At 43.8% G+C, this 27,545-nt stretch overlaps 1 protein-coding gene across 3 annotated transcripts in view; it reads right to left on the reverse strand.

Annotated features, from left to right (window-relative positions):
- Nucleotides 1-27,545, reverse strand: part of thada (THADA armadillo repeat containing) — a 124,731-nt gene that overhangs the window by 18,647 nt on the left and 78,539 nt on the right. For all 3 annotated transcript variants that reach the window (XM_082556234.1, XM_082556235.1, XM_082556236.1), the window contains exons 30-33: nucleotides 22,689-22,792; nucleotides 20,092-20,174; nucleotides 5,443-5,822; nucleotides 2,387-2,511 (exon numbers count right to left, since the gene is read on the reverse strand). In XM_082556234.1, coding sequence (XP_082412360.1) covers nucleotides 2,387-2,511; nucleotides 5,443-5,822; nucleotides 20,092-20,174; nucleotides 22,689-22,792 — 692 coding nt within the window. The remainder of the gene's footprint in view (nucleotides 1-2,386; nucleotides 2,512-5,442; nucleotides 5,823-20,091; nucleotides 20,175-22,688; nucleotides 22,793-27,545) is intronic.

Raw genomic sequence — 27,545 nt, forward strand, 5'->3', positions numbered from 1 at the left:
ACACACACCTCTCAACTGTATTGACTTACAATCCACAAAAGAAGTGTGCTGGTACTCACCACTACATTATGGGTCACAATAGCCCGAGTGCTATTCAATCACACGGCAGACAAGGGCAAACAGCAACCCGATCTCATCCCTCCCCGGCTCTAATCATAACCCTGGGGCCACTCCGAAGGGAAAGTGGATCCCCGGGTCCAGAGATTGTGGCCAGGAAAAGGCTTTGCAGGGCTAAAAGCCTTTGTAATCCAATCCTTATTCAAGCCTGTATTCTCTTGTCAGGGGTGAGAAAAGTACAGCAGTGGCTTGTCAAGAAAAGGGGCATGTGTGTGTGTGCCAATGCATGTCAAAGGGGCTTAAGTACGAGCACATACACACGAATACTGGAAGAGAGTGTGCCAAAATTGGTTTGTGGTCAAATGCAGAGACGGGCCGGTGACTCATAATCTTTGACAAAAATAATGCTTTCAGCCTGACAGGTGTGAATAATCTAACGTAGGAATAATGGCGTGATGAAGGTCTTTGAGAGAGTACAGATATCAGCTTTCATCCACTTTTTTTTTAATAACGTTAAACTACTCGTCTCTCTGGCTTCGGAACACTTAAGTTATCAAAACACTTCAGCGGTACGCAGCTAACCACGCAAACATCCTGCAGAGAGGACCCTTCAGGTGCGCCCAGGTGCGGGGTTAAGGTGCAGCCAGTGAACCTGTGTGTCACTCCTTCATGGATTCCGGCTCCGAATGAGCCCCGACAACCTGACGGCGACAGCAGTGTGAGGGCTCTTTCACGAGCCGGAGAGAGGAAGGGAAAAAAACAGAAAGAAGAAAAACAGAAAATGGAGGAGGAGGAGTGTGTGGTTGCATCTTTGCCCTGTAGTACATTCACGTCTCCATCCATCACATTTAAAAGCTGCCCTGGGATTTACTTGGGAACTGTTTTGACAGCAGGTTTTCAGTTAGGACTCACACAGTCCCTTTATAACGAATGTAAGTTTGAGGGGGACCCAGCAGGGCCCGTATGAACGTAGAGAGTAGCTGTAGCTGTCTCCTGTATCAATAACATGTACGAACATAACTTAAGAATGGGAAACGCTGTTAATTATGCATTAAAAGTGGATTTTGAGGGTTAGCAGCACTGTAAATTTCTGCAGTTCAACATTGTTTACGAGAATTTGAATGCAGCGCAGAAAACTTCTTGGAACTGCCGAGAATTGATGTGGAATTTCACACAGCTGAAAAGCTCCCCCGTTCACTCCCAGCCCCTCCAGGCCTAGATGAGGCTATAAGTGTTTTGAGTTACAGGACGCAGACTTCACAGGCTGTAAACAGCTGTGAACTCTGGGAAATCTGTGAGGTTCGTGGGTAATCACGGGGCTGAAACTCTCTACTTCAGACTCACTGTGACGATGTCAGAGATGGATGTCAGGGCGATGAAAACCACAAGAACCAGAACTTAGACACGACGTCTGAGTTCAAGGGTCAGGAGTAAATCTTTACGGATTCTGAACAGAAATCAAACGATACGCAGTGAAATAAATATGTCTTCAGGCCCTCTATCTTTACTCGGATGGACACAGGTCACCACGGTTTTCCGTGTTTTGCAGAAGGTCATAGTACCTGGCACCAGGTACTTTTTCCATACCTGCTCTGCCAGGGTTGTTAGACTGCATGCCACCGATTGGCTGGTCAGTAGCGTCACTCCACGAGTCATTAGAGTGTCTCATTTCCAAAAATCAAAACCGCCATTCTTGAAACTCGACAACGATGAAAATGGCTACAAAAAACAACGCAGTCTGACGAAAAGCCACAAGCTGAGCAGCAGGTATCTCGTCGCTGTTCGTGTCGCATATTAATTAAGTCATGGGATGCTCAGCAGCGCTGCTATGATGACAGCCACGTACATTAGGTAGTACTGGATTGTAATGGAAAACCAGTCGACCCAGCTGCTGCCGAACAAACAGCAGTCTTCTGGGCCAAATATTAGCAGGACGTCAAAAGCTGCTGCACGAGTTATCAGGTGTCTGTGACGACCATCTAAGGAGGAAACCTGCTAGCCAAGCTTGCTATAACCTTAATTCAATGTAATCTTATTTATAAAGCGCCAACAGCAACAATCAGTTCAAGAAGCTTTATATTAAAAGGTAAAAACCCTACAATAATGACCCCTTTATGAGTAAGCACGTGGCGACAGCGGGAAGGAAAAACTCCCTTTTAATAGGAAGAAACCTCCGACAGAACGAGACTCGGGGAACTATCCCGATCATCTGCTACAACCAGGTGGGACAGCTAATCACTTAGCACGTCTACCTCTTATCGAAATATGATCACTTCTGACATCACGGGGCGGTGTCCATCTTTTATATACAGTAGTTCTTTTTACTGACCTGTGAGCAGAGTTCTGAGCCAATGTTAGGAGGTGCAACAAAACCTCCTCCAGGGACAAAACCCTTGCACCATCCTTCCACGGAAGCTCGTCGCTGGAGCTCAGCACACACAAAACCTGCAGGACCTGAGAGGAGGAACGACATGACAGAGACAGCAGGAAGAGCGAGTAAGTAAGATACTTAAGCAAGATACACACTGATGTCATCAAATCATCCTTTGGTGTCCTCTCTGCAGTGCTGCTGGCAAGTTGGCCCAAGGGTATTTTTACCCTTCTAGTCAGAGCCTCCCTATGCACACCCTAACCACGGGTACACAGCTGCCACACACACACACACACACACACCACACACACACACGTGTGCGGGTGAGCACAGCAGGCACTAAGAGGTCTTGTGTCTACTTTTTGCATCTTAACCTTGTGCTTTTTACTGTGCCCAGTCACTCGTACAGAGAGGCAGGCAGCTCACTGAGCACGAGGCGGAAAAGACCTGTTTTTTTCCGCCGCGCTAGACGCCTGTTAAAACACACACATCCAGGCGAGAACACATGTTGACATTCCAGCTGCATATCTCAATGATTATTATTTCTTTCAAGGCTCCAACCTGTTATTAGAGCTTTAAAATAAAGCTCACTTTATAAGATCTGTGTGGGCAGAGGGCAGGGCGAGCGGGTGCATGCAGCATCTGTGTGTAAACATCTGCCTGCGTGCTGCACTTTATGCATGTGAGCACCGAAACATCGAGGGAGCGAGGTGGGCCCGTGAGGTTTCTACGCCGTCATTCTGACTGATTGATCTGATACTAATCAATTACCAACAAACACTGATTACATCACGGCTGATCAGAGAGAAGTCACAAAGTTGCTGTTATTAATCCATTTGGCGAATTTAAAAGCTGTTTTTATTACAGCGTCAATGAAAATAACGTGGTGCAGGAGGGGAGAATAATACTGAAACATACAGATAATTATGAACTCTCTTTCATTCTGCGAAGCATCTTTGAGCTTTGTTTCATTTTATTGTAATTATGTTGCATCGTGAGACTTTAAACAGCTTTTTCTCAGAGGACATTCTTCATGCAGAGGATATCTGCATGAAGAATGTCACAAAAAGCTGATGAGACAGGATTTTTTTTATTCTTATGCAACAATTTATTACATTTTCCAGGTCCACAAATATTTTCCAACATAAATAAATCTGTATGTGAACGACTGACCTTGTTGGACCTTTAAAATCCGCTCTCATTGTAAGCACAAGGACACTTTGTTGAGATATCATTCATGCAATTTACTGCATGTTGCAATAATAGATTTTATTAACTTTACAGGTAAAAACACTGAGCTTAGCTTGCTGTGTTAGCACTGCAAAGTAGCAGAATGGTGAACACTGTGAGGCAGATCATTTGAAACTAAATCAGCGCCAATAGTGGACTTTGTCTCAACAAAAACGCAAATTACACTAAAATTAAATCAACCCAATTATGTAATGAAGTGGAAAATAGCTTGCTAGCATATCTGCCTTTATAGCAATGTTTTGCAGTCATTCAGTTACAGCATACTGCCCCCAAATGGCCTAAAAAGTCTATTTAGCTTTAAGCAAACTGCACACACACTGGCTCAAGAGCGCTAACCTATAAAAACAATGGCTCATAGTGTACACATAGATAATGATAATGACAGATAATAGTGTCCATATTTCAGACTCCTGTTAAAAAGTCACTTTGTGGCACAAAGTAGAGGCCAATACATACAACAGCTCATTTGTACTCGTCAGGGAGGTTGTGGTGGGCGTAGCCTATTCCATAGACAATATTTCATCAAGTCTATTGGTTCCTTTCAACTCCAGTGAGAGTCAGTAAATCACTGGCCAAGAAATGCCAAGACAGTGTCATTATTCATTTGGCCGCAGCATTTCTCTTTAACTGAAAAACTTCCAATATATATAATATAACCCCCCCCCCCTTCTTTGCAGTACTAATGGGATTATTTTAGTTGTAATCACAGCCATCGAGTGTGTATTTTTCACTGTTCATCCACCCGTCTGTCTGCTAACCCCGACAGCTGCTCTGACCATCTCTGCTGCTTCAGACTTTTACGGCCCGCTTTAACAAGCTCCCGTCTTGCGACATACTCGGCTGCCCACATACTCAAATATACACAGTCACAGTAAAGCATGCCAGCCCAGGCGAACAGACTTTCATAGCTGTAACATGCAAATAAATAGTGACGCCCACCCTGCATGAACAGGCACATTTGTAGTTTCCTGCTATAGTCTGTCCTGCAGGTCTAAAGAACTGGACCAGAGTCCATATATCTGCACGAGTCCTGAAAAGAACACAACTTTCCCTCAGCAGCTTTCCCATAATGCTTCACTGCAGATTAGGCTGAGCTATGGCAACTGGCCCATTGGGTTGGTGCGTCTATGGCGCAGAGGAGGCTCCACTTAACAGGCCCGACACATTAAACGTTAACTGCTGGCCTGTAAAGCAAAGCCTGGAGTAGACACATGCCAGTCTGCAGCGCCGAAGTGCACAGCAGCGCCGAGTGCTGTCAGCTCTGCAGGGGTGTTAACGGCAGACGTGACAGAGCGGGTCCGCTGGCAGCCTGTCCTCTTTGGGAAGAAATACAACCTTCTGTCCCCAAACAGGAAATAGGTCGCATTTTCCTCTCCAAAACCTGTTAGCGAGGAAAGCTACCAAGCCTCTCAAGAGTCAGTGTAAGTAAGTGAGCGAGTGAGTGAACCAGCTCACTGCAAGTGTGCTTGGCGTTTCCCCCTGTGGCCGATTAGCCTCTCACGCAAGGCTCTGCGAGATGGATTGGGATTTTAATCAGTTTGTAACCAGTGTCGCTGTGATTCAGGGAAACTGTGTCAGATAGAAAAAAGGAGCTCACCATTCTGTGATGTTAGAACTTTAAGATTATGCTGCTGCTGGCAGCAGGCGTCCACATATATAAAACAACTAGACGTGTATACAGGCTCCCAAACAAAAAACACAACAAACAAATGAAACTCCTAGAATACGTTTGTGTAAATCTGTGTGTGTGCGTGTGGTCTCACCTTGGCCAAACACTGTGGGTGAGTCTCATGAAGAGCCAGACTGGTCAGGTTAGACTGGGTGGTCTCATCCAGCCACTCAGGCCTCCTCTTCCTTTCCTCCTCCTCTTCCTCCTCCAGCTTCCTCAGTAGCCCCTCTAATGCCAGCTCCCTCACCTCGTACTGCGGGCACTGCAGCAGATGGTCCAGGAGCTTGGTCTTCAGCTGGGGGCCGTCCCAGAGCTCAGGGAACTCCACACCGGCGCTGAGGCCCACCCGAGCCAGGCTGAGGAGGTACTGGGTGCTGCCAGGCCCAAAGGTGGCAGAGGAATTGCAGGAAGTGACCAGTTCTGAGGCCGTGAGGACGGACAGAGTCTTCTGACGGAGTGTGCCGACCTCTGAATCTGACAAACGCATGAAACATAATATTAGCTGACAGCAACAAACAAACAGTTATTTAAAAGTCATTTTTATTCCAAACTTACAAAGTCAAACTTTTTAGAAACACTGCCATGTAAATTAAAACCGGCCATGTTATCTTCTGCTAGCATTCATCTGATGATATCATACTACAACGCTTTGGTTTAGTGCCACAAACCCACACGGAGCAACCCATTAATAATGCCAGCTGGCTCCTAAATGACTAACCAGCAAACATTTCCCAAACAGCATGGTGTATGTACAAACAGGAATCAGATGAGAGATACAAGTTACTGGAAATACCAGTTTCAAATAGGCCTCCGGAGCTCTGTCACACCTCAAAGTTGCACAGCACTGATACAAAAATAGCCCATCGCACAACCTACAGTATGATTTTATTTCTCGTCTCCATTGCTGCCTCTGGTTCAGATCCAGTATTCCTTTGAAAAAGGCCAAGTTCCTCTTAGAAGGTAGATCTGGTTTCCAAGTGCCTCTTTATCCTACTTGGCACCAAGTAAGCATTAGCCACTTTCTACCAACATGCCTTTGCTGTGAGGGCTTGTTGCTATCAGCGGTCAAGCTAAAGCATTTTCATGAGTGTCTAATATGTAGGGCTGAACGATATATCGCATTTGCGATAATATCGCGACATGATCAAGTGCAATTTTCTAACCGCAAAGGCTGCGATTATACTCTGGACATGTCCAAATTCATGGGCTGCATCCTCCTGAGGCCGCATTTGTAGACCGATTACATCACAGCGACGCGCCGAAGGCTGTCCAAATTACTACCATATCCCAGAATTCATAGCGCGGCCCAGCCAAACTCCAGTTTCCAGCAATGGCGGCCGCTACTAAGTTTTAAAATTACTCATACTAATCTTTCTGGGTCACAAAATAAACTTTTAACATATTTTCAGGCGAGAAAGTAGCTGTGTAAACATCAAATATCTGCTCGGTTTATCAAGATATCCCATATTTGCAAAAGTGCTTCGACGTTTTCAGAGGCGTCTGCTACCCACCAGCTCGACAGCTAGCCGGGAGCTCGAGGGTTACTGATGCGGCCGAGAACGGCACAACTCCCGGCACATCATTTTCAGATCACCGCGGAGTTTCGCTGCTCGGGTTAAACGTAATATATAAGTCACTTAGACAACCTAAAAATGTTATTGTTGGGCTTTTTTCAGTGTTTTGTTTGTTCGTGAGTAAATCGGTTTGGCTGAGATTAAAGTTATTAGATTAGATAAAATAAAACTTTATTAATCCCCCGGGTGGGTTCCTCCTTGGTTTTCACACAGCTGACTAAACGTCAAACAGAAAACTTATTAAACAGAAGTATGACACAGTCGAGAATTTACACCAGTGTCTGGTTATATTTTAGATAGCAAGAAGCAGACGGCCGAGTTTATTAAACTCCACCGAGACAGCGGTGACGCTAATCAGAACTAGACCGTCCAATTTCACGCCTTTAAACTTTAAAGGCGTGTTTGTGTGTGTGTTTATACAATTGCTATTATGTTTGCACTTTATGTGTAATGTTACTGACTGCAAAGATCAGTAAGATGTGTGTATTTTTTATTTATTAGTTTTATTTATTTAATATTATTTTTTAATTGAATGACTGTCTAGTAGTTCACAGATGTCGAAAAACTGAGTGTGGTAAAGCCACTGATTTTGTTTATGTATATTTCTGCAATCTGCACATTGTACTGACTTTCATTTTAATGTTTACACCAGGGTTCCTTGTCAGCACTTTATGCTCAGATGTTTGTAAGCTAAAAATAAACTATTGTGTATGTTCAAATATACTGTTGTGATTGAAGAAGTTAAATAAAAATGTCAGTCATCAATTCATGCATCACCTCATGTCATCATAACAGAGGTCTGTCTTCCAGGAAAGAACAGTTTAAAATTAATGTAATATAGTATTGGCCATACTATATGATGTATTGCTTGTCTTTGTTTAATAATACAGAAGACAAAGACCTTAAAAAATAATCGCATATCGCATCGCAATCGCAATATTGGGGCAAAAAAATCGCAATTAGATTATTTTCCATAATCGTTCAGCCCTACTAATATGGTATTGATTGATTCATGACTTTTTGCGAGGTCACAGTCACATTATCACAGTGTCACAAAGCCTCATGGTAGTTGTAGTCTTGCTCCCAGTGCACACAAAGTGAGAATCTACAGGATAGATAACCCTCTTAAAGCAGCCCATTGGTCGAGTTCACACTCATGATCTTGTTCTCTTTAGAGCTGTGTTTTTCATAGTTCTGTTTGTTGACATCCTGTCAGTGTGTACTTGATGCTTGGGCTCTCCTTCCCAAAGGAAGACTGTTCAGTGACGTCAGAGATAACATACGAGGAGGACCGCGACACTAAAAGAATCCTGGATGGAAATTTACCGCAGAATTCTGAAAAACTATGATGGATGTCTCCCGACTCGGCCAATACCAAGAAATAAAAACTCTAATTTGCCTTTTCAGACACACCAACCTGGTCCTTGGAGTAACTCTGAATCACGACTGAAAGAGAGCAGGCGATACAAGTTTCCTCCAAAATGTGGCTCGCCTTATCCTTAGTTTTCCAGGCATACTGTATCTACCCTAGGATAGACCCACAACACGCTGGGAAGACTATGTATCTCACCTGGTTTGGGAACACCTTGAATGCAGGTGTACTTTGAATGTACCCCCCAAACTCTCCTTCTTCCCGTTATTATTTTCAGACACTACAATTTCTAAGCAGTTGTATTGCAGTCTGATTTCTTCACAAGCTAAACACACACACACACACACACACACACACACACACACACACACACACACACACACACACACCCCTTTGTGATGTGAACAGATGCATACAACAGGCCAAGCTGAAGAAGCCAGTGTCGTCTGTTCCTGTCTATTTTGACTTTTATTGGAAAGACTGTGTCAGTGTCTGTTTGGAAAAGCCCATGGTTGTGCCAGCCCGGCCACCTGTGAACACGCACCCTCAAGGAGTGATGGACACACATGTGCACACATACGCGCACACTTCCTGTGAAATATAAGAAGAATCCAGAGGCGGGGCAGCAATATAGTAACCCGATGCCATGCTCACACTGTGCTCCTCCCTACAGTACTGTTTCAAGACTCCACACAGACCCTGCTTTGACAGCCAACTCAATTAGTTTAACACACACACACACACACACACACACACACACACACAGAAAGCTTATGAAACCCAGCGCAACTCAATCTGGCCCCACAGCGCCACTCAAAATGTGGCTTGACAAAAGAGCGGGAAATGCCGCATTCCTCCAGAGATGGGCTGGGTTACCGTAGAGATGGCCAGGTTATTATGGAACCTGATCCTCAAAGGGGGGTCCGAGGCCAAATAAGCATAGCCTAATGGTTATAATGGCGGGGGTAAGGGCACAGTAATGACACCGATGATGAAGGGAGGAAAGAGAAGAGGATGACTGAAGGAGAAAGGGTGCGTGTCAAAAAGAAAACAGCTGTCGGTCAAGGTGGAACGAAGTGAAAAACTGTGTGTGTGCGTCAAAGGGTTTTAAAAACAGCATGTTGCCATTTGCTTGTCATATGCTGATACAGTCAACTATAATGCTCCGATCCTAGACAGACGACAACGCTACACGCACTCACGGCGAGCAACCTGAGACGCAAGAGGCACAAAAATATGTTGAGTGAAGGTCAGAAGAGAAGAAAAAGGAGAAACTGAAAAATCCCAAACCAGGGAGGAAAGGACAGAGCGAGAGAGGAAAAACATCATTAGTCAGGATGCAAAGCTGCTTTTTTATGATGGTCTTTATTAAAACTAGAGTGGCGGAGGAGGCAGGAGCAGCCAAGCGTTGCCCCAGTAAATGAAAGGCGTTCCTGTGAGGGCCATTTCACCGCGATTTTTCATGGCTGATCATAAATAGCCATTGTTCTCCCACAGCTGTGTTTATTTAAAATCGGTGTCTGCACTTGTGTCTCTTCATTACGCTCGTGTGCAAACCTGCAGCTGGACCGTGGCCAGACTCCATTAAGCCGTATTACCATGTGATATTTCGGGATGCTCTGGGATGCGGTCGGGCTCGTGTGACTGCAGCTTGAGAACGGGGTTAATAAACGACACGTAAATGCAGGTCTTAGCGAAGCGCTTTAGTGCAACGTGATGGTGAATTTCACACATTTACAAACTGCTCAAAAGAATGTAAACTACTTATGGAATTAACTGTGAATTTTTAGCCATATTAGCAGCATGGCTCTAATGATGGCGGCACCGATTGTTCAAGACGGAAATATAAAAAACTATTAAATGGAATGGGATGAACAATATGTTAGGTATTGTTAATCAAATGACCCGTGAGCTATTTTGCCATCAGATTAACTAATTGTAAATAATTTTAATCCCAAATTGAGACAAAACATCCCAAGTTTTGTCTCAACATCAGTTCAGAAGCCCGTGACCAGGGCAGATCCCAAGATTTTTAGAGCCCACCGGCCAGAAAATGTGCTGGGGCCCCCCCACTGCCTCAAACCACCATCTGAATATGTACCCAACCACCAAGTTCTTATTAGTCCTTTAACAACACTTCCTGTGCTAAAATAAGATTAAGCCCTTCTGCCGAAGTGATTAAACTCACCTTCATTGGGGATTTTTAAAAACCTTTTAACCCTTTTTGATAAATTATTACATTAATTTTCTGTTTATTGACTAACAGATTAAGTGAATAGTTAATGCAGCACTTTTAGCTGCTCCCTTACTCCAAAGGGGTTGCAGCCATGGATGGATCCCCATATTTTGACCTGACAAAGCCTGATGCAAAGCTCCAGGTCTGAGACCATCACAGAGTATGCTCCTATTCTTAAATCAGGGATCTTTTGCCTGTCAGTGATATTAGCATTAACCACGAACCACACAGCAACATTAGTAACTGATGCAGCGCTACTACTTTATTTAATTCAAATGCCATCCGCTCTACAGCTCTACAGATTTGTGCTGAATATTTGGCTCCAAGGAGCAACCTGATATCTCTAATAATCAAGGGAAGGCAAACAGTGGGGAAACGGCTCACCATCTCTCTTGTCTGAGCAGGACCACCAGAACAGTTCAATTTCTGGGCTCAGAGTGTGCAAAGACATATGAATAAAGAGAATGCTAACCACAGTAAAGCAAACATCGATCAAGGTCTGTGGTTATGCTGATTCCCCCGCATATCTGTCATGTTTTAGTACATGAAATTCAAGACTTGAACAATCCTGTTTTACCCCGGTGGTATTAGCTTTTCATTGAAGACACCCAAATTTTCAAAGAATACAAATACTCTGGAGTTCAAATTTTGGCAGTCCGTGAAAAACAACAGAGTGATTGCACACGCAGGAAAATCAAAAGCCTCGGCAGAGAGTGATGCTGCAGAGAACCGAGTTCATATGGTCTCAGACTTTGCTTATCCTGTGTGCACGCAGAAGAGAGGAACACAAGTGCTATATGTGTGATGGTCTGTTTTACACTAAAGGTCAAATATTTGAACTAAACGTAACCACAGCATCTGGTTTAGGTCAACCTGGGCCAACCTTGCAGTTTGTGGTTTATGGGAGGACGGGTACTGAATGGGTGCAGAGGGTCAGCATTCTGCTCCAGGAAACACTGAACTCAACAGCTACATCCAGCCCAACACCAGAATCGTTTTCACCACAGCTCATTTTTAGAAGTGTCACTGGGAAATATACACACTTTGAATATTATGCAATGCCCGAGATCATATGACGAAGGGTGGGTGAGTGTTCTATATAGTCGTTTAAGAGCTGTACCACAAAACTGGGAGAAGAGGCGTGCTGCTGCTCTATTAGCGCTTCCCATAGCCCACTAAAAGCTGGTTGTAAAGACGCTTTGCTGTGTCGAACTAGAGCTCTGGCAAGATGCGTGCACGTGCTCTCACACGCAAGCACACAGCTGGATTTCACATCAGTCTCCACCGTCATTACCCAAACTGTGAAAAACAAACCCCAGACGCTACGTGTGTGTGTGTGTGTCTGACAAGTGTGAGAGAGCGGGCCCTCTTATTAGCCTAAAACACCAGCCCCACATATACATCTGTCCTAAAAATAAAAGGACGCTAAAACAAAAAGAGCTTTAATATTTCGGAAAAACACCCCAAAAAGACAAAACATGAAATACAATTTTAGATGAAAAGAGAAGCACTCAAATTGCTTTTTACAACCACTTTTGTTCAACATTTAAGTGCTTTGTGTCTAACACTCTCACTCCGATTAACACATTGGGATCAACTTGGGGATTGTCCAAGGATACTTAGGAATGCAGACTGGATCAAACCAGTTAGCTCCGACTTCTCATGTTTTCTCTACTGGCTGGTTTGCTAACCACAGACAAAACGGTGGGAAAAATTAACCAATGGTTCTCGAGTACGCTTTCTCTCACTTGCCGAGCAGGTCAGAAATCAGCAGAGATACCATATAAGCCACGCCCCTATTAAAAGCCACACACCATTTCGAAGGCTTTTATACATTTCTTTGATACAGAACGTAGGCCAGGTGACTGTGGTGGTGATCCTCGAGATCATTCAGCATTTCCCCAACCCTGCTGTATTTCACTGCAACTGCAGTCAGCCGTTCATCTTCTGCTGTGAGCTGGAGAGCTGCTTCAGGTGACCATACGCTGAGCTCACTGAACAAAATAAGGGCTACAGTTGGCAGCTACTGTCTAAGATGGTGGAGCTCGTCTATCCTCCAAGTATTTAGTACTTTTATCTTACAGGTTTAAAATGCTCAATTTTTATTCCCTAAATCTTCGAGATCAATAGTCGTCAAGTCAAGTAGCCTCCTTTTTTTTCAAGCTCTTAAGACTACCATGACCTGGATGACTACAAATCTACACAGACTTGTAGAGAACTAGTTAATAAGCTTGTTTTTTTCTGAACAGCTAAACCACTGCTTACTAATGAGCCCTAAGCTTATGAGCTGTGAGCAGTTTGATTCGTGCACCCCAGTTTTATGATTATAACGAGGTAAAACTCAGCATTTCACACAAAAACATTAACGATGAGGTCAGAACACTCAAATAAAATGGTAAATGGTAAAGTCCAAGACATCTGCAGAGTGGTGTGTTCTACAGTATTTCATAGGAGGAGGGTGAGCAAGTTATTCAGCTCTTGGCACTAGACTGCAGATGGTGCACAATTCCCTAGAAAAAAAAAAATCTTAAGCTAAATGAGTGGAAGTATCCAAATATAGAGCCACACGGCTTACCAAGCTGTCACACATGAACATCAATCAGATGTGCTAAACCTTCTTGAAGCCTAATTATGACAACATGGTTTTTTGGATGCACTAAGAATAAACTTCCAAGGCTTTTTTCTTTTTAATACAGCACTCACACACCACACATGTATGGCATGTACAGCGAATGTGACAGGATGCTATAATGATTCCTCCTCTCCATAATGACTGGGAAGGGATTGCTTTGTAACTGCACTGTAGAAATCCATAATCTTCAGCTGTCTCATTCTGAAAAATGCATACTTTTTAAGTTACTATCTTATTAGTAGGTCGCTTCATTGTTTACAGATTTTTGGAAAGTGATGCGTTCGGGTGGCGGCATTCAGAGAAAAGCACAGTGAGCAGTCAGTCCTTGGAACAACCAGGATGAAGATAATCATTTGCTTTCATGAGAACTTCAAAAATCAAAGAAGCAGCAATGAATAGAGCTTGTAGTTGACTGCAGTGCTGTGCAAAAGTCCTGAGCCAACACTCATTTCTTTGTATTTCGATCGGAAAATAATTATTCTTCAGTACAGCCTGAACTCTCCCCAGGAAGCTTTGGAACGCTAACTTTTTTCCACTCGATAAAAGCTAACGTGAGGGTTCCCGGTGGTTAGGGCCAAATGCAACTGCATGGCAGGATGCAGTAAACGGACCAAACTTCAGTCAGAAGAACAACTGAGATAATCCATCCACGTACGAGGTTAGTCATTAATATACTGCTGCATAGTTACATCGTAAGGTTTTAAAAACTGAGCTTTAAAATGAACAGCGGTAATAAAAACCGTGAGAGGCCGACAGTGATCACTGCCTTCTTTTAGGGGCTTGTTCAGATTAAATAGAACAAGATGCAAAGCATTCAAACACGTTAAAAACACAAGAGTCTTAATAAATGCAGAGTAGTTTGGACGCCGAAGCAGGATTCATACGTCGTCACTTAAAGACCGGATTCTGTTCTGTCGGGATGATCATACACTGCTTCAATAATGTTGCAGTCCAGGCTCTGGGGACGAAAACCCATAACTGATATTGTTCCATTGTGTGTTTTTCTATCCACGTATGCTTTTACTGCATTGGCAGAGTGTTTGGGGAGCAACCATTCCTTTAAAAATAGTCAGGTACAAGAAGTGGACAAATAAAATGATTAAAAAAATATAGTTCAAAAGCAAAACTTCCATATGGAGACTGGTTGTGTGAAAAAGTCTGGGTCCTTGGAAACAAACAGTGAGGGGTGGCTCGAGACTTTTGCACAGCACTGTAGATGTTGAAACATTGGTGCATCAGAAAAACCACTCAGTTAAACAAATCATTGATTTTAAAAAGCGCAACGACAGGTATCTGCTCTGAGAAGTTACGATGCCTCTCGCCACTAGCAGCATCCCACCTCTGTGACGGGAAGTTTAGGTCTATATGTAAGGTGGATTGGCAGATGACAGCCGTGCTAACTAGTGCGTTTCTGCACTTTTTTGACCTAGAATAGCAGCTGTGCCGCAGTAAACTGTCATATAACCACTCAACCAGAGCGGTACCTAACCACACTCTCACAGGCCTGTAGACTCTGACCTACAAGGAAAGAAAGCTGCTGCTACTAGCACTGCTAAAGCTAGCCACACTCTTGAAACTGCATCCGCCAAATTAACGGCCACTAAAATATATCTGGAGACTCATTTTAGTATTTTGTACTTGTGCATCCACTTCAAGCCAGTCACTGCTAACCAGCTAGCCTTCCTGTTGTGTGTTTTCCAGAGGTGCTCTAGTGGGGGTCCCTGATAACTGCTCTGTTTTTAATCACAAAGTAAGCCTACTTAGATAAAAAGAGGGAACCGTTATATGGTTATATTAAATAAATTATATATTTAAATAAGTCAGTTGTACGGGGCACATGCACACTCATGAAAAAGATCTTATGAACGATTCAGAGACAAATCACAGCAACATTTAAAGGATGCTTAAACTGTAGAAAGATCCAATTCCTGGTTGCAAATGGCTAAACGTGCAATATTTATATCAGGGATGTGAGACTGTACATTGAGGGCAGCACGGTGGCACTGTTGCCGCACAGCAAGCAGGTCCTGAGTTCAATTCCACCATCAGGCTGGGGTCTTTCTGTGTGGAGTTTGCATGTTCTCCCCGTGTTTGCGTGGGTTCCCTCCGGGTACTCCGGCTTCCTCCCGCAGTCCAAAGACATGCAGCTTGTGGGGATAGGTTAATTGGATAATCCAAATTGCCACTCGGTGTGAATGTGCGAGTGAATGTGAGCGCGAATGGCTGTCTGTCCCTGCGACAGACTGGCGACCTGTCCAGGGTGTACCCCGCCTCTCGCCCTATGACAGCTGGGATAGGCTCCAGCGCCCCCGCCATCCTGAAAAGGATAAGCAGAAGCGAATGGATGGACTGTACATTGTGAGCCACATACAGCCCACTTTGATCTTGAGTGGGCCGGACCAACAAAACTCCCCTTTCTGCCAGCGTAAAGAAGTTAAACTACACACGTAATCCTTGATCCTTCCTCCAAAGTTTTGCAGTGAGCCGGACTGGACTATTTGCCTGTTTGACAACCCTGATGTATATGAACAGGGGGCTATAAAACTGATTTTGACTTTTTTTCTTGACTTTTCCTCTAATTCTTTTCCTCCTTTTTTCAAGTTAAAAGACTAGAAAATTGAAGATCGTGTCTACAAACAGCACACGAAAACTGATGGGGCTGAAAAGAATTACAGTACGTGTTGCAGTTTACCAGAACAGAACAAATTAAGGCCAGACTCCGGTCTTAAGCGGCTGTTTCATCATCATCATCATGTGAAAGCACACTAATGAAAACAAGTTCATTTTTGTTTGATTTTTACCTCCTGTTAGTGTCCGGCTTCCACTCTCCTCTCTCTCTCCTGCTAAAGCTTTCAGTTTATTTTACTGGCAAGGCTGGAAAGCAAAGAAACAGCAGGCTGGCTGAGGTGGAGATGAAGCAATGGACAGAGGGTTTTTTTTATGAGTCAGCACAGATCAAAGAGCTGGAGCAGAGAAATGTGTGCACACTCATGAACAAAGAGCTGTGTTCAGAGCTGAGAGGAATTGGCTGGTAAATGCAAAGTTCCTACTTAATGCAGGGAGCCAGTTAAAAGAGGGGAGGGAAAAAAAGTAATATTGAAAAAGGGGATTGTTCACCTTCTTTTCCTCTGGTGCCAGGCGCTCTTAAGAGCCTGCTGCTTTCAAATGAACTTCCAAAACCTGTGGCTTTTTAAATCTGATTCAAGTGAGAAGTGCAATTACACAAGAGGAACAGGGGAAGTGATTAGAGGTGAGGAGCAGGAACAAAAAAGAAGGAGAAATAAAAAGGCCACCACCAGAGCGGGTGAAACCAAAGACAGACTTATGATAATAATCGAGGCATTAGAGGTGTGTAAGCTCCAGGCTGCTTATTTAGTTATGTAAGGAGGAGAGCCAAGTCAGGCCAATCTACAGGCTTGTTTGGAGAAATCCTCGGTATTTCCACTGTCAAGACCAACATGTGCTCAGCACATGGCCCACTGAAAACATCGGTGCCCTCCTCCCCTTTCCCTCTTTCCTCTCTGTACAGCACTCCTCCATAAACTGGGTCACAGACGCAACCCCACCATCTGTCACAGATCGCTCGCCTTCGGTTTCACATTCCTCCAGCGTGGAGACCCCGCAGGTCTGCGTGCGTGCGCACATGACCGCACAAGCGTGCACACGGACGCACCAGGAGGCTTCTCTGAACTACCCGATACACGAAGCAGACTCCTGTCAACAATAAGTCTAAATGGAGAGCGCAGTGGTGCACAGCCTCGCCAACAAAAGTTGCACGGTTGTCCGTTCAGATGATGAAAGCTCCGACGTCAAATTCGAAGCAAATGGACTGAAAGCAGCTGCTGCTTGCTGAGCTGGTGAAATGCCGGGCAACGCCGTGACAAGCAGCAAAACTCAAATATCCATCACTCTGTTCGACTAGAATACACCGAACCCAGAAAAGATCTTTTAACAAAGAGATTTTACTTTAGTCAGCAAGAACGTTTAAATAAAAGGAAGCTGCAGAGGAAAGTTTAGGAAATTTGGTGGACAGGTGGAGCATAAGCGAGTGGGCAAATAGGAACACCAGATGTAGATCGTTTCATTTCAAGTTGTCAAAGTGAGGATTTTATCTTCTGGCTCCAATTTTTAGTGTTTCTAAGGCAAGCTGGAATGTTTTAAACAGCACAGCAACATTTATGGCCCGTTAGCTAACATGATTTTAGGTTAGTTATAGTTTATTTATTTATATCGCACATTTAATTACAACAGGAGCGTTGACCAAAGTGCTGTACAAGAATACAACATACCTAATAAAATAACTTTATTAGTATTGATGGCAAACACCAAATATGAATTAACAAATAACTCTCATGCTGTATTAAAAGTCAGTAAATAAAAATGTGTTTTAAGATAAGATTTAAAAAGATTGGCAGTAGGAGCCTGTCTGATGTATGGGGGTAAATTATTCCACAGCTTAGGCGCTACGACTGCAAACGCCCGATCGGTGAGGTGAGAGGACGTTAAAGAGAAATGATGTTCAACACTTTAACAGAGGGTAGGATTTTTGGTTTTGTACAATTTTAGAGTGAATAAAAGGAAAAAAAGCTCTTGTAAAATTCATTTGAGCTCTAAGATAACTCCTACAGAAGCGTCAGGACTATGTCCTGTTCACAGTCCTCTTTAGGGTGCCTAAAGAACACCACTTTATTAGGTACACGTTCTTGGTATTATGCTGAACCCACCGTTGTCTTGAGAACTGCCTGAATACTTTGTGTTGTCAATTCAACACATCCAGGATACCAATCTCCTGTTCCACCCCATCCCAAACGTGCTCTGTTGACAGTAGAGGCCATCTGAGTGCAGTGAATTCACTGAAATCTTAAAGAAACCAGTTTGAGATGATCTGAGGTTTATGATATGTTGCGTTATCCTGGTGGAAGCAGGAAGATGGATACACTGTGCTCATAAAGACATGAACATGTTGAGCAACAAAACTCAGATAGTGACTTAAATGACGCTCAGTTGGTGTTGAGGGGTCCAGAGTGTGAAGCACTACACCACCAGCAGCCCGAACTAATGATACAAGGCAGGACGGATCCATGATTTCATGCTGTTTACACAAAATGCTGACCCTACAAACCAAATACTGCACCAGAAATGGACTCGGAGCAGGTTTTTTCAAACCTTCTCATGTTTGGTGAACTCATGCTTCAAGGCTGTTTTGCACTTAGAGATGTTCTTCTGCATACTTTGGCTGCTGACATACTGCATCTGTGTATGTTTCTCCAGCTGCACACAAAAAGGCACTTCAGAGGGTCATTAATATGGCCCCAAAAATCACTGGACATCCTCTTCCCTCCCTGAAGGACCTGTACAGCACTCGCTGTCTCAGGGGGCCACGGGACTGCACACACCGAGGACACCGGGTGTTTCAGCTCCTGAGAGTCAGGCTGCTGAGGTCGTGGACAAACACACTGAAGGACAACTTTTACAACAGCCCTAATCAATGCTAACAGCTCACCTGATTGGCTACCTCCTTGGACTTTTGTGGGGGCAATAACAATAATAATAATGTGCAATAAACACTCATTCTTTTATTCATTTATTAAGACATTCCTTTTTTTGCTCATACCTTTCTTGCACTTTAAAAAAAACCCACTTTAAGTTACTGTGTTGTGTTTAGTTGCGCGCAGTATTGATGTGGGACACTTTCGTTGTACTATTACCGTATTTTCCGCACTATAAGACGCACTTAAAAAACTTTTTTAAAAATCGACAGTCCGCCTTATGTATGAATTCTGGTTGTGCTACTGACCTTGAATCGATTTTATGCGGTGCTCGAAAATCTGTCAAAAAATGTTTTGGTACGACTTTGGTAAGATACAAAGCTGCACCGGTTGATGTATTGCCGGAGCATTACGGCTGCCGTAGTCAGGAGCCTCGCGGAGAGATCTGGGTCCAAAACTCGGTCTTCTTCAGGTCCCACAGTCAAACGAACACTGCGGCATCACTGAGAGTTACAAACTGTCTAAATTATTTTATCTTTAATAAAATGAGCAGCGCTGCTGCTTTACCAGGTGTAACAATTATGTTTAACATCCAGGCATCCATGAAAACAGGATTTATTAAATTTAACAGAGTTAGAAGTTAGCAGGAAGTTAGCTCGCTAATTTCCACCTAAACATGATATACCATGTTCTGACTGGCTAGCTGGTATATAATGATGTGCTACGTTATCACTAGCAACGCAGCTATGTTAGCATAACATAAACACAGTAAAGCTGGAGAATGAATGCAAATGCTTGTTTTTGCTTAATGCGCCTTATGGTCCGAAAAATAAGGTATATTAGGTATGAGTGTGCACTGACAATAAAAAGTTATCTTTTTCTTACAAGTGGCTATTGTTGCCTTCATATCATGTCAAAGCAGTGTGCTCCTTCTCCTTTGACCTCAGAAATCAACAAGGCATTTTCATCCAGAGAAAATATCCAGAGAACTTTCTCTGTAACGATGCCTGTGTGAGGAAATCAGAGCAGATCTGCAGTTTCTGAAATGCTCCAATCAGCCGCTCTGTCCCCAACACCCATGTCACAATCAAAGTCACTTTGATCTCCTTTCTTCCCAATTCTGATGCTCAGTTTGAACTTCTGTCTTAACCATGTCTACTATTTTTGGTGTCATCTTTACAAGTTCAGTAACAAACACCTAAACCATCCTGATCCAGACTGGATCAAAGTGGATGATTAAAATACAGCTTTTTGGCTTCGATGATCAATCTAATCAGCTTGTGTTTTACACACAGACAAACCTTTTCATGTCACTGTATGTGTGTCACCACGTGGTTGTGGGTAGTGTGCAGGACTTGCATTTGTGTCACGCTCTGCATATTTCTGCAGGTCTTCATTAAAACTCCGGTGAAAAGTAGTGATCCCACAATTACTACTCACCTTCCAGAATGCTGATCTCAGGCCCGCACAGGCACACCAACACATCCACAAAGGCTCCTCTGGTCACCACACAACTGTTCTGTCTGAAAAGAGAGAAACACGAGGCCGTCTTTGATCCAGCACAGAAAATTGACTGAAATCGGTTGACCCTCAAAAGCCGTAGAAACATTTAGACACGTTGGGGGGAAAAACAGAGTTTGTGTTTAAGAGCTGTTAATAATGAAGGATCTCTATTATCAAGTAGGCTGCCTAAATGTTCCTAAACTGCTTATCGATTTAAAGAGATAACACTGCAGCCTCCAGTCACTGATCATCTGTTTCCCATTAAGATCACAGACGAAGATTTTCTTCACGAACCGGCTGATGCCTCACCACAAACTGTTGAATTAAGGCAATGGGCATGGCCAACTCGGTGCATTTATTGCTTGTGAGAACGTTTGTGATCTCTGCTGTAACTGAGTGTGGGCTCTGTGGCTCATGCCGCTTTTGCACAGCACTGTACGACCTTCTAACCAGGAGGTGGATAAAATCCATTTAAATACCTTTTTCCCAGCCATATCCAGTCTGCTCCCTACACAAATGTATGCAGCACAAAGTGTTTACATTCACTCAGTAGGGTGTCAAGCTTTAAGCTTTCAATTTAGTTGAGCAAATTAACAAACCTGCCAACATAAATATAACATATAAAGTCACAAAACGCCATAAAATTCAAACATAAGCTAAAGAAAAAACACACCCTGGACCTACAGTTCAACAGTCAAACAAGCGAAACATCTAAAAATTCACCAGATAAAATAAATCAGAGCAAAGGAAACAATCAGCTGAAATGAGCACACGGTTGAGTAAACACCTCTCTGAGAGAGGCTTCAAAAACCGAACATTAGAAACAGCCCTGCATGATTTTTGTGTTGCACTGCAACAGCGCGAGTTAGGTGTTCCTAATAAACTGGAAACTTCATACACTGTAAACACCTGAAAGCAGTGGCAGCTTTGTCACATTGGTCACATCCACGGCCTTAATAATCGGGACCCGTCTTATCTGAAAGACCTTATAGTACCATATGCCCCAACACAGCACTTCACTATCAGACTGCTCGCTTCCTTGTTGATCGGTAACAAGTAAGGTCCTGAACGCCTCCTGGGAACGACACATAAACCACTTAATTGTACTGACACAGACAAACAGTTACTGTTATTAGTGGGTCAGTAGCTCATGGGATCAGACACTGAATGGCACAGTGATTTGTGTTCTCATTTTTGATGAATCCTGATGGCTGAGAATAGGCCAGAATCATATGAGTTGCCCCCAGCTCTGTCATCCTAGACGGGACTTATTTCCTGAATGTCACAGGAGTTTTCACACAAAGGCTTCAAAACACGAACGACTTGGTGTTATTCTCTTTTTATTCCTGCCCTGCACATTAGTGAAGTAAAGCTCTCGCTGCTGTCATATTATTTGTAAATGTCGACCCAGTTTATGTGTGGCCGCTGCAAAGTGTGTGCGTTCTATCAAGATTGTGACCACAGCGCTGCAAGAGGCCACAAGTGTGTGTGCGCGAGTGTGTGCGAGAGAAAACAACAGAGACAGTGTGCGAGCTTGACGTCATGTTTTCATCACTCGGATATTAATAACGCGCACATGCCCCCACATCAGCCGCCTGCACGCTTAATACACGCACGATACTCGAGATGGAGCACGGTGTGTGTATGAGAGAGAGGAGCGACTGTTGGTTAACTAATGACAGATTCTGGCAGCGATGAGTCCTGTGAATGTGAGCTATCATCATCAAACACGCTGTAAGAAGTTGAATCGTTAGATCGCGATCCAAACTACACACTGGAGAAGGTCCTAACAGGCTGACGCCGGCCCTTCACGTCGCCAGAGTCATCGCTGCAGCGCGGACACCCTCGCGGAGCCAGAAAAAGTCCAAAATGACACAACACAAGGATCGGTGTGAGGCCAAAACCCAACACTGACTCAGACCAGACGAACAATGCATTCCATCCTTTTTGGAAGGCGGCTGCCTCAAATTAGTGGTGATCTGGATGAGTTTGGGAGGTTTTCTTTTCCCAAAAACAAAGATACTCTGACCTGTGATGTCCTTAGATCTGGGCGCCGGGCTCCCGGCGCCAGGCGATCAAACGAGCAGACTCTGGGTACGCTCTGGTGAGCAAGAATTCACCTCGTCATCTTAATAAAAGCTCATCAGTGTAACCAAGCAGAGCTAGTAGGGCTAGTGTTGCTAACTCAGTGGCGCTGTGTTATCTGCTGTAGGGCCTGAGCACAGGAGACCTAAACCTGACCTCACACAGAAGAGGAGGAGTTGGTGGGGGGAGGGTGGCAGGTAACTGTGCCCCAACTTGAGGCCTGGACTTTTAGCAGGAGGGCAAGAGGTAGAGGGAAAGTAGGGGGGGGACTGCATGCAGATGGGTCAGCAGGCAGTCTCTTTGAAATGGAAGCCGGGGCAGGACATGAAGCGGACAGGGCCGGGGAGGGGATGTACGGTGAGACAAGGAGCTATTCTTCTGGCGAGGGAGCTGGAAAAGAGGGATGGATGCTTATCTGTGTGTTTGTGTGTGGGCGTGTTTAGGATTACCGAGAAGCGAGCCACATGCGCTGACAGAGAGCTTCACCGATGCCGCTTCCTGCTGGCAGGGGTCTGTGTGAGTCAGTCTGGTAGGAGCGCAAGAGAAACAGCACCTGCAGACCGACACGTGCACACACACACAAATTGAAAAAGACAGAATGGATATTTATTATACAGGAGTCAGAGTCACAGAGAATTATCTACAAGCCCTACAGAAACAGACTAAACTCCACTCATCTTTACATCTTGGCAGAGTGATACATACACATACATGTTACTGATACTCTGTTGTTCGAGTGGTTTTTCCCCTCTTTTTCAACCACATTGTGTGGCAGAGATCTGATGCATGTAGACAGTAACTACTGAATCACAAGCTACAGTGTGCAAGTGTAGATAAAAGATGGACCTTGTAGGACGTGTTATCAGTGAAATGAATCGTGGTTTGCCTTAGGCTCTAAAGGGTAAGCCACGCAATGACATCACACCTTAAAAGGGATAGTGTAACATGTTTGGGTTTGCACTCAGTCTTAATAGGTTCATTATGAAATGAAGCATCAAACCACTACTGATGGGGATTTTCTACTGTTGGCTATATGACTGCATTTGGCAACAGGGTGAGCTCCTAAATGTTGGACTAAAGGGTGAGAAAACACTGTGCGCTGAATGAAACTTGCGAATCATCAGTAATTACAAGACAATAAATACGAATTCCCTGGAGGAAAATTTACTTGGACACCAACCACGTCTGGACTACAGCACAAATACTCCTCTTTGTCTGGAATTTAATGGTTTTTATGGTGCATTTACAAACCAATCATAAAAAGAAATCTTACATGGGAAATTATTGTTAGACGGGCTTTCTGTCTTGTTTTATTTATTACACTGAGCCAAACAGCCCGGGACGCGAACATGTTAATCCTACACAGCAACTCCACCAACCACTAGTTGCTCAACCTAAATGACAAGAAGATGGTCAGAGTTGTCCCTTTTGATGTTCCCTCTTCTCCAGTAAATACTCAAAGCACACTTTGAAAGGTCAACACGCTGCTTGCTCCAAAGGAGCATCTTTCCATCCTGGCGTGTGACCTCTGGTCTCTGGACAGGAAAGCAAGAAGTTTCCCGATGAAGATTTAATCATTCTTTTCACTTCGGCCGATTTGCCAATGAGAGACTGAGCCAGTCTGCAGCAGGTGGACTGGCGGTTGGGAGTATTCAGAGGCCAGGACACAGGCTGGCTGGCTGGTTGGGGTGTGTATTCTGGGCCTTGGTAAGTATACTCTTTAAGCTGGGGCCATGGCCACAGACCAGTAGGAAGCCATTCATTACGCTATGCAGGGAAGGCAACGTGGGGAAAACCAGGGCGACCACGTAGCACCAAGCCTGGCCGCTGAGTTCTGGCCTGCCCCATCTCATCTCCTGCAGTCTCCACGCCCAGGCAACACCCACTGGCTCACACAAACAGCTTCCACACCTCCAGGTCCTTCTTCCTCTCGCTGTCAGCTCTCTCTCAGGGCTTTTCCACCTACAAGAAGCCAGAGCTGGAGCAGATTCCCAAACCAAATATTGAACATTTCCAAGTAATTTTGATTCCCATTATTTCAAACATAAGAATATGTCTTCATTTTCACTGCCAGTTCCAACAAGCTCGGCAAAGGAAGTCATTCTAAAAGTAACCTATCACCCTGTTTGCTCACGGCCACGGTGCCAGACTAAAATAATCTTGTTTACCTGCGTGGATGATGAAATGTTGAATCTATTCTGGTGGGGGTTTAAATCTAGAAACTTCATCAAGTGTCTTTTAAAACTTGCTGGTGCACAGCCATACAGGATATTACAAAATAGTTGAGTTCTAAAGAAAGCTTGTGGGTCTGACTTCTAACTCAATGGTGGCCTTGATTAGCTTACTGATATAAGAGCAGTTAATCATTTAACCACATTATTAAGATTTTATCACTTTGCTAAAATAAAAAAAGAAAGAAAAAGTGCAGATCAAAAAGTACTCCAGAGGTTTTTCGATATGCTTTGTGGTCTGTGCTGTTACTTCCAGTTTAGACAAGCACACGCCTGCTCATTAAAAGTTTGCTTGAGCAGCATCACCGGTTCCAGCACTGGTTCCAGTGTCCAAAGCAGGGAGCTCTGTCTTTTCTCCCTCTCTTGCTGCACTCCACAGTTACACCTCATCCACCGGGTTGGGAAGTCCCTGCATGGGAGGCTCAACCGGCTCAATCCAGCCCGGCACGGAGAAAACCGAAATATTTATAGAATTCCTCCTCCCAAAGACAGAGTGCAGAACTACACCCCACTGTGGGAGGAGATCCCGGGATAGGATCAAGCGTAAATGAATGGGAGACGATAAGACAGCAGCACAGAGACCTTCTGCAGGCTTATTTTTGTTGATCAAATGTCCGATTTCTTCCCCCTTGACTGCCTAAATGTGGATTTCCTGCTTTCTTGCTACTTCTTCCACACTTGTAGGAAAATGATCATATGACTTGTGGTCAAATAAACTGGTTCCGACATGAAAAACAAAAGCAGTACTGTGTATTGTATGATTATAATGTATAAGATGCTTAAAGGAGCTTGCACTATTATATACTGACTTCCAGGAATCTTTTAAAACAACTAGGAGACAAGCGTATGTACTGTATACGTATGTATCAGCTCTTTGAATGCTGCAACAATAAAAAGAGATGAAGGTTGCAGACACAGACCGTATAAAACACAGCATGGCATGTCATAACCTGCATTCTCTCTGAAGACCACTAGATGGCAGGTGCTGTGATTGCAAACAGACCTGTGATCCTATAGAAATGTACAGAATAATGGCTTTGTGTCTTGACCCCTTAAAACACATTCATGCTGAGGTTGTGACTGATGACACGTAATCCAATGAGCAGCCAGTTTCCCAGTCAGACCCATCCATCCTCCACACATCTGTTTTTTCTGAAACTGAGATGAGGCGATTGTGAAAACGTTTATCTTCGTATATCTAGGTGCATCTTTTATACTGTATGGATACAGCTAGCTGGTTTAGCGCCCACTGTTTATTATTAAGGTAGAAAATAAATGCTACTGTAGTTATGCTTGCTCATTAAATATAAGTTAGACTTATGGGTCTCCTTAGGTGGTGAAGCAATTTCCACTTCGACATGATTTTCCAAGCAATAACAGATATGGTTAGCGGGTTAGCTGTGGCTGCATAGATCAGACAATGTTTGGTTCACATTATTAGCTGATAAACTCATATAAAAAATGGCCGGATACCAAATGAATTCTGGGAGTCTGGATAAATTAGCGGCTAAATCTTAACCACTTAAAACTGGCTTTTGCTATCTGACGGTCTTCTGTGTTAGCAGGCACACTGGAGTTAGCTAACATTAGCCAGAAGAAAGGCAGCTCCAGAGTGGATTTATTCTCAAGCATGCGCATCACATCCTTCAGATTTTCAGAGAAACATACTTCACATTCTTCAGATTAGATGTGACATGTTGTAAGTCCTTCAGAAGTCGCCCCAGACACTATTTGAGGGAATGGTGAGAGTTGGTAACATCGCTGGCAACAAAATACATTAAAATATGAAAAAAGTATCCAGTGTATGTGCTTCTATTTAAACATGGAGGTTTGCAAACATTGCAAATAATTGGCACAGCGGTCTAGTGGTCGCCTCACAGCCAGGAGGTTTTGGGTTTGCATGTGCCTGTGTGGGTTCTCTCTGGGTACTTAAACTTCCTCCCACAGTCCAAAGGCACACATGTTAGGTTTAGAGGCCATTCTAAAAGATCGGTAGATGTGAATGTTAGTGTGAAGGGTTGCAAGTCTGTCTTTGTTGAGCCCTGATTATACTGATTATACTGCGGACATGGACAGCTGGATACCCAACTGCCAGTAAGTCATTCCTGTTATTCGTCTCTTTACTTCACTCCTTGAGGCACATTCATAGTTCGTGCATTGTAATGTAAATACTCTGCAGACGAGTCTACATGATCACAAAAAACATGCAGGAACGTGAACACAGACTCTCACGCTCACCGTATGATCGTGAAATTCACATCTCTTCACATCCCAGTGGAGCCGTGGATGCAGAAAGTATAATCGAGGCTTTAGTGCATTTATTCAAAACAGACATATTTATTATATCATATAAAAAGATATTTATCAATGCAGCTGTTTTAGATACTTTAGAACCTCATAGTGCAACCACGCGTCCCCCTATAGCTGTGGATTGGAACTTCAGACAAAAAAAATACAAGAAAAACTTGAATTATGAAAATATCAAACCCTCCTTGTATGCCTTGTTCTCTAAGCAGACATTTAACTGTTTGTGTGTGCCTTTTTGTGTGTTGCAACAAGCCTCATTCTGCTTTTGGGTCCGTTAAAAATAGTGGTGGTGGATGTGAGGTCCCTTCAGACTCTGTTATCAGGCTGCCCTGCCGTCCCTCCCACTGCCGCAACCACAGACTGACCACATGTTGTTGCAAGCGCACATGCGCGCACATGCACAAAGCAAGTGTAAGCGCAAATAATTGCACAGCAATCCGGGGCTCCGTCCAGTAAAACACATTCACAAAGAAACGCATAAATCGGCGTTCACATAAAAGCAGATAGAGGTTAGGCAGAGTGTGGACGCGCCCAATTAGACAAAAAGAGATCCAATAAAGACGAGCTAAATATAAAAAAAAAACAAAAGAAACACAAACTTTCCCTTGCCCTGCACGGCCGTATTCTTGCACAAACAAAGCTTATAAATGCACTCCATGTGCATGACTATATCACTGTTAACAGTTATAACAGAGCATCGCAGCTGGCCTCCAGGGAGTTGTTTGTTATTTTATTATGTCCAGAGGCGGGTGTACATACTGGTACTAG

This window comes from Aulonocara stuartgranti (genome assembly GCF_965226115.1).
Source record: "Aulonocara stuartgranti genome assembly, chromosome: 13".
NCBI lineage: Eukaryota > Metazoa > Chordata > Actinopteri > Cichliformes > Cichlidae > Aulonocara > Aulonocara stuartgranti.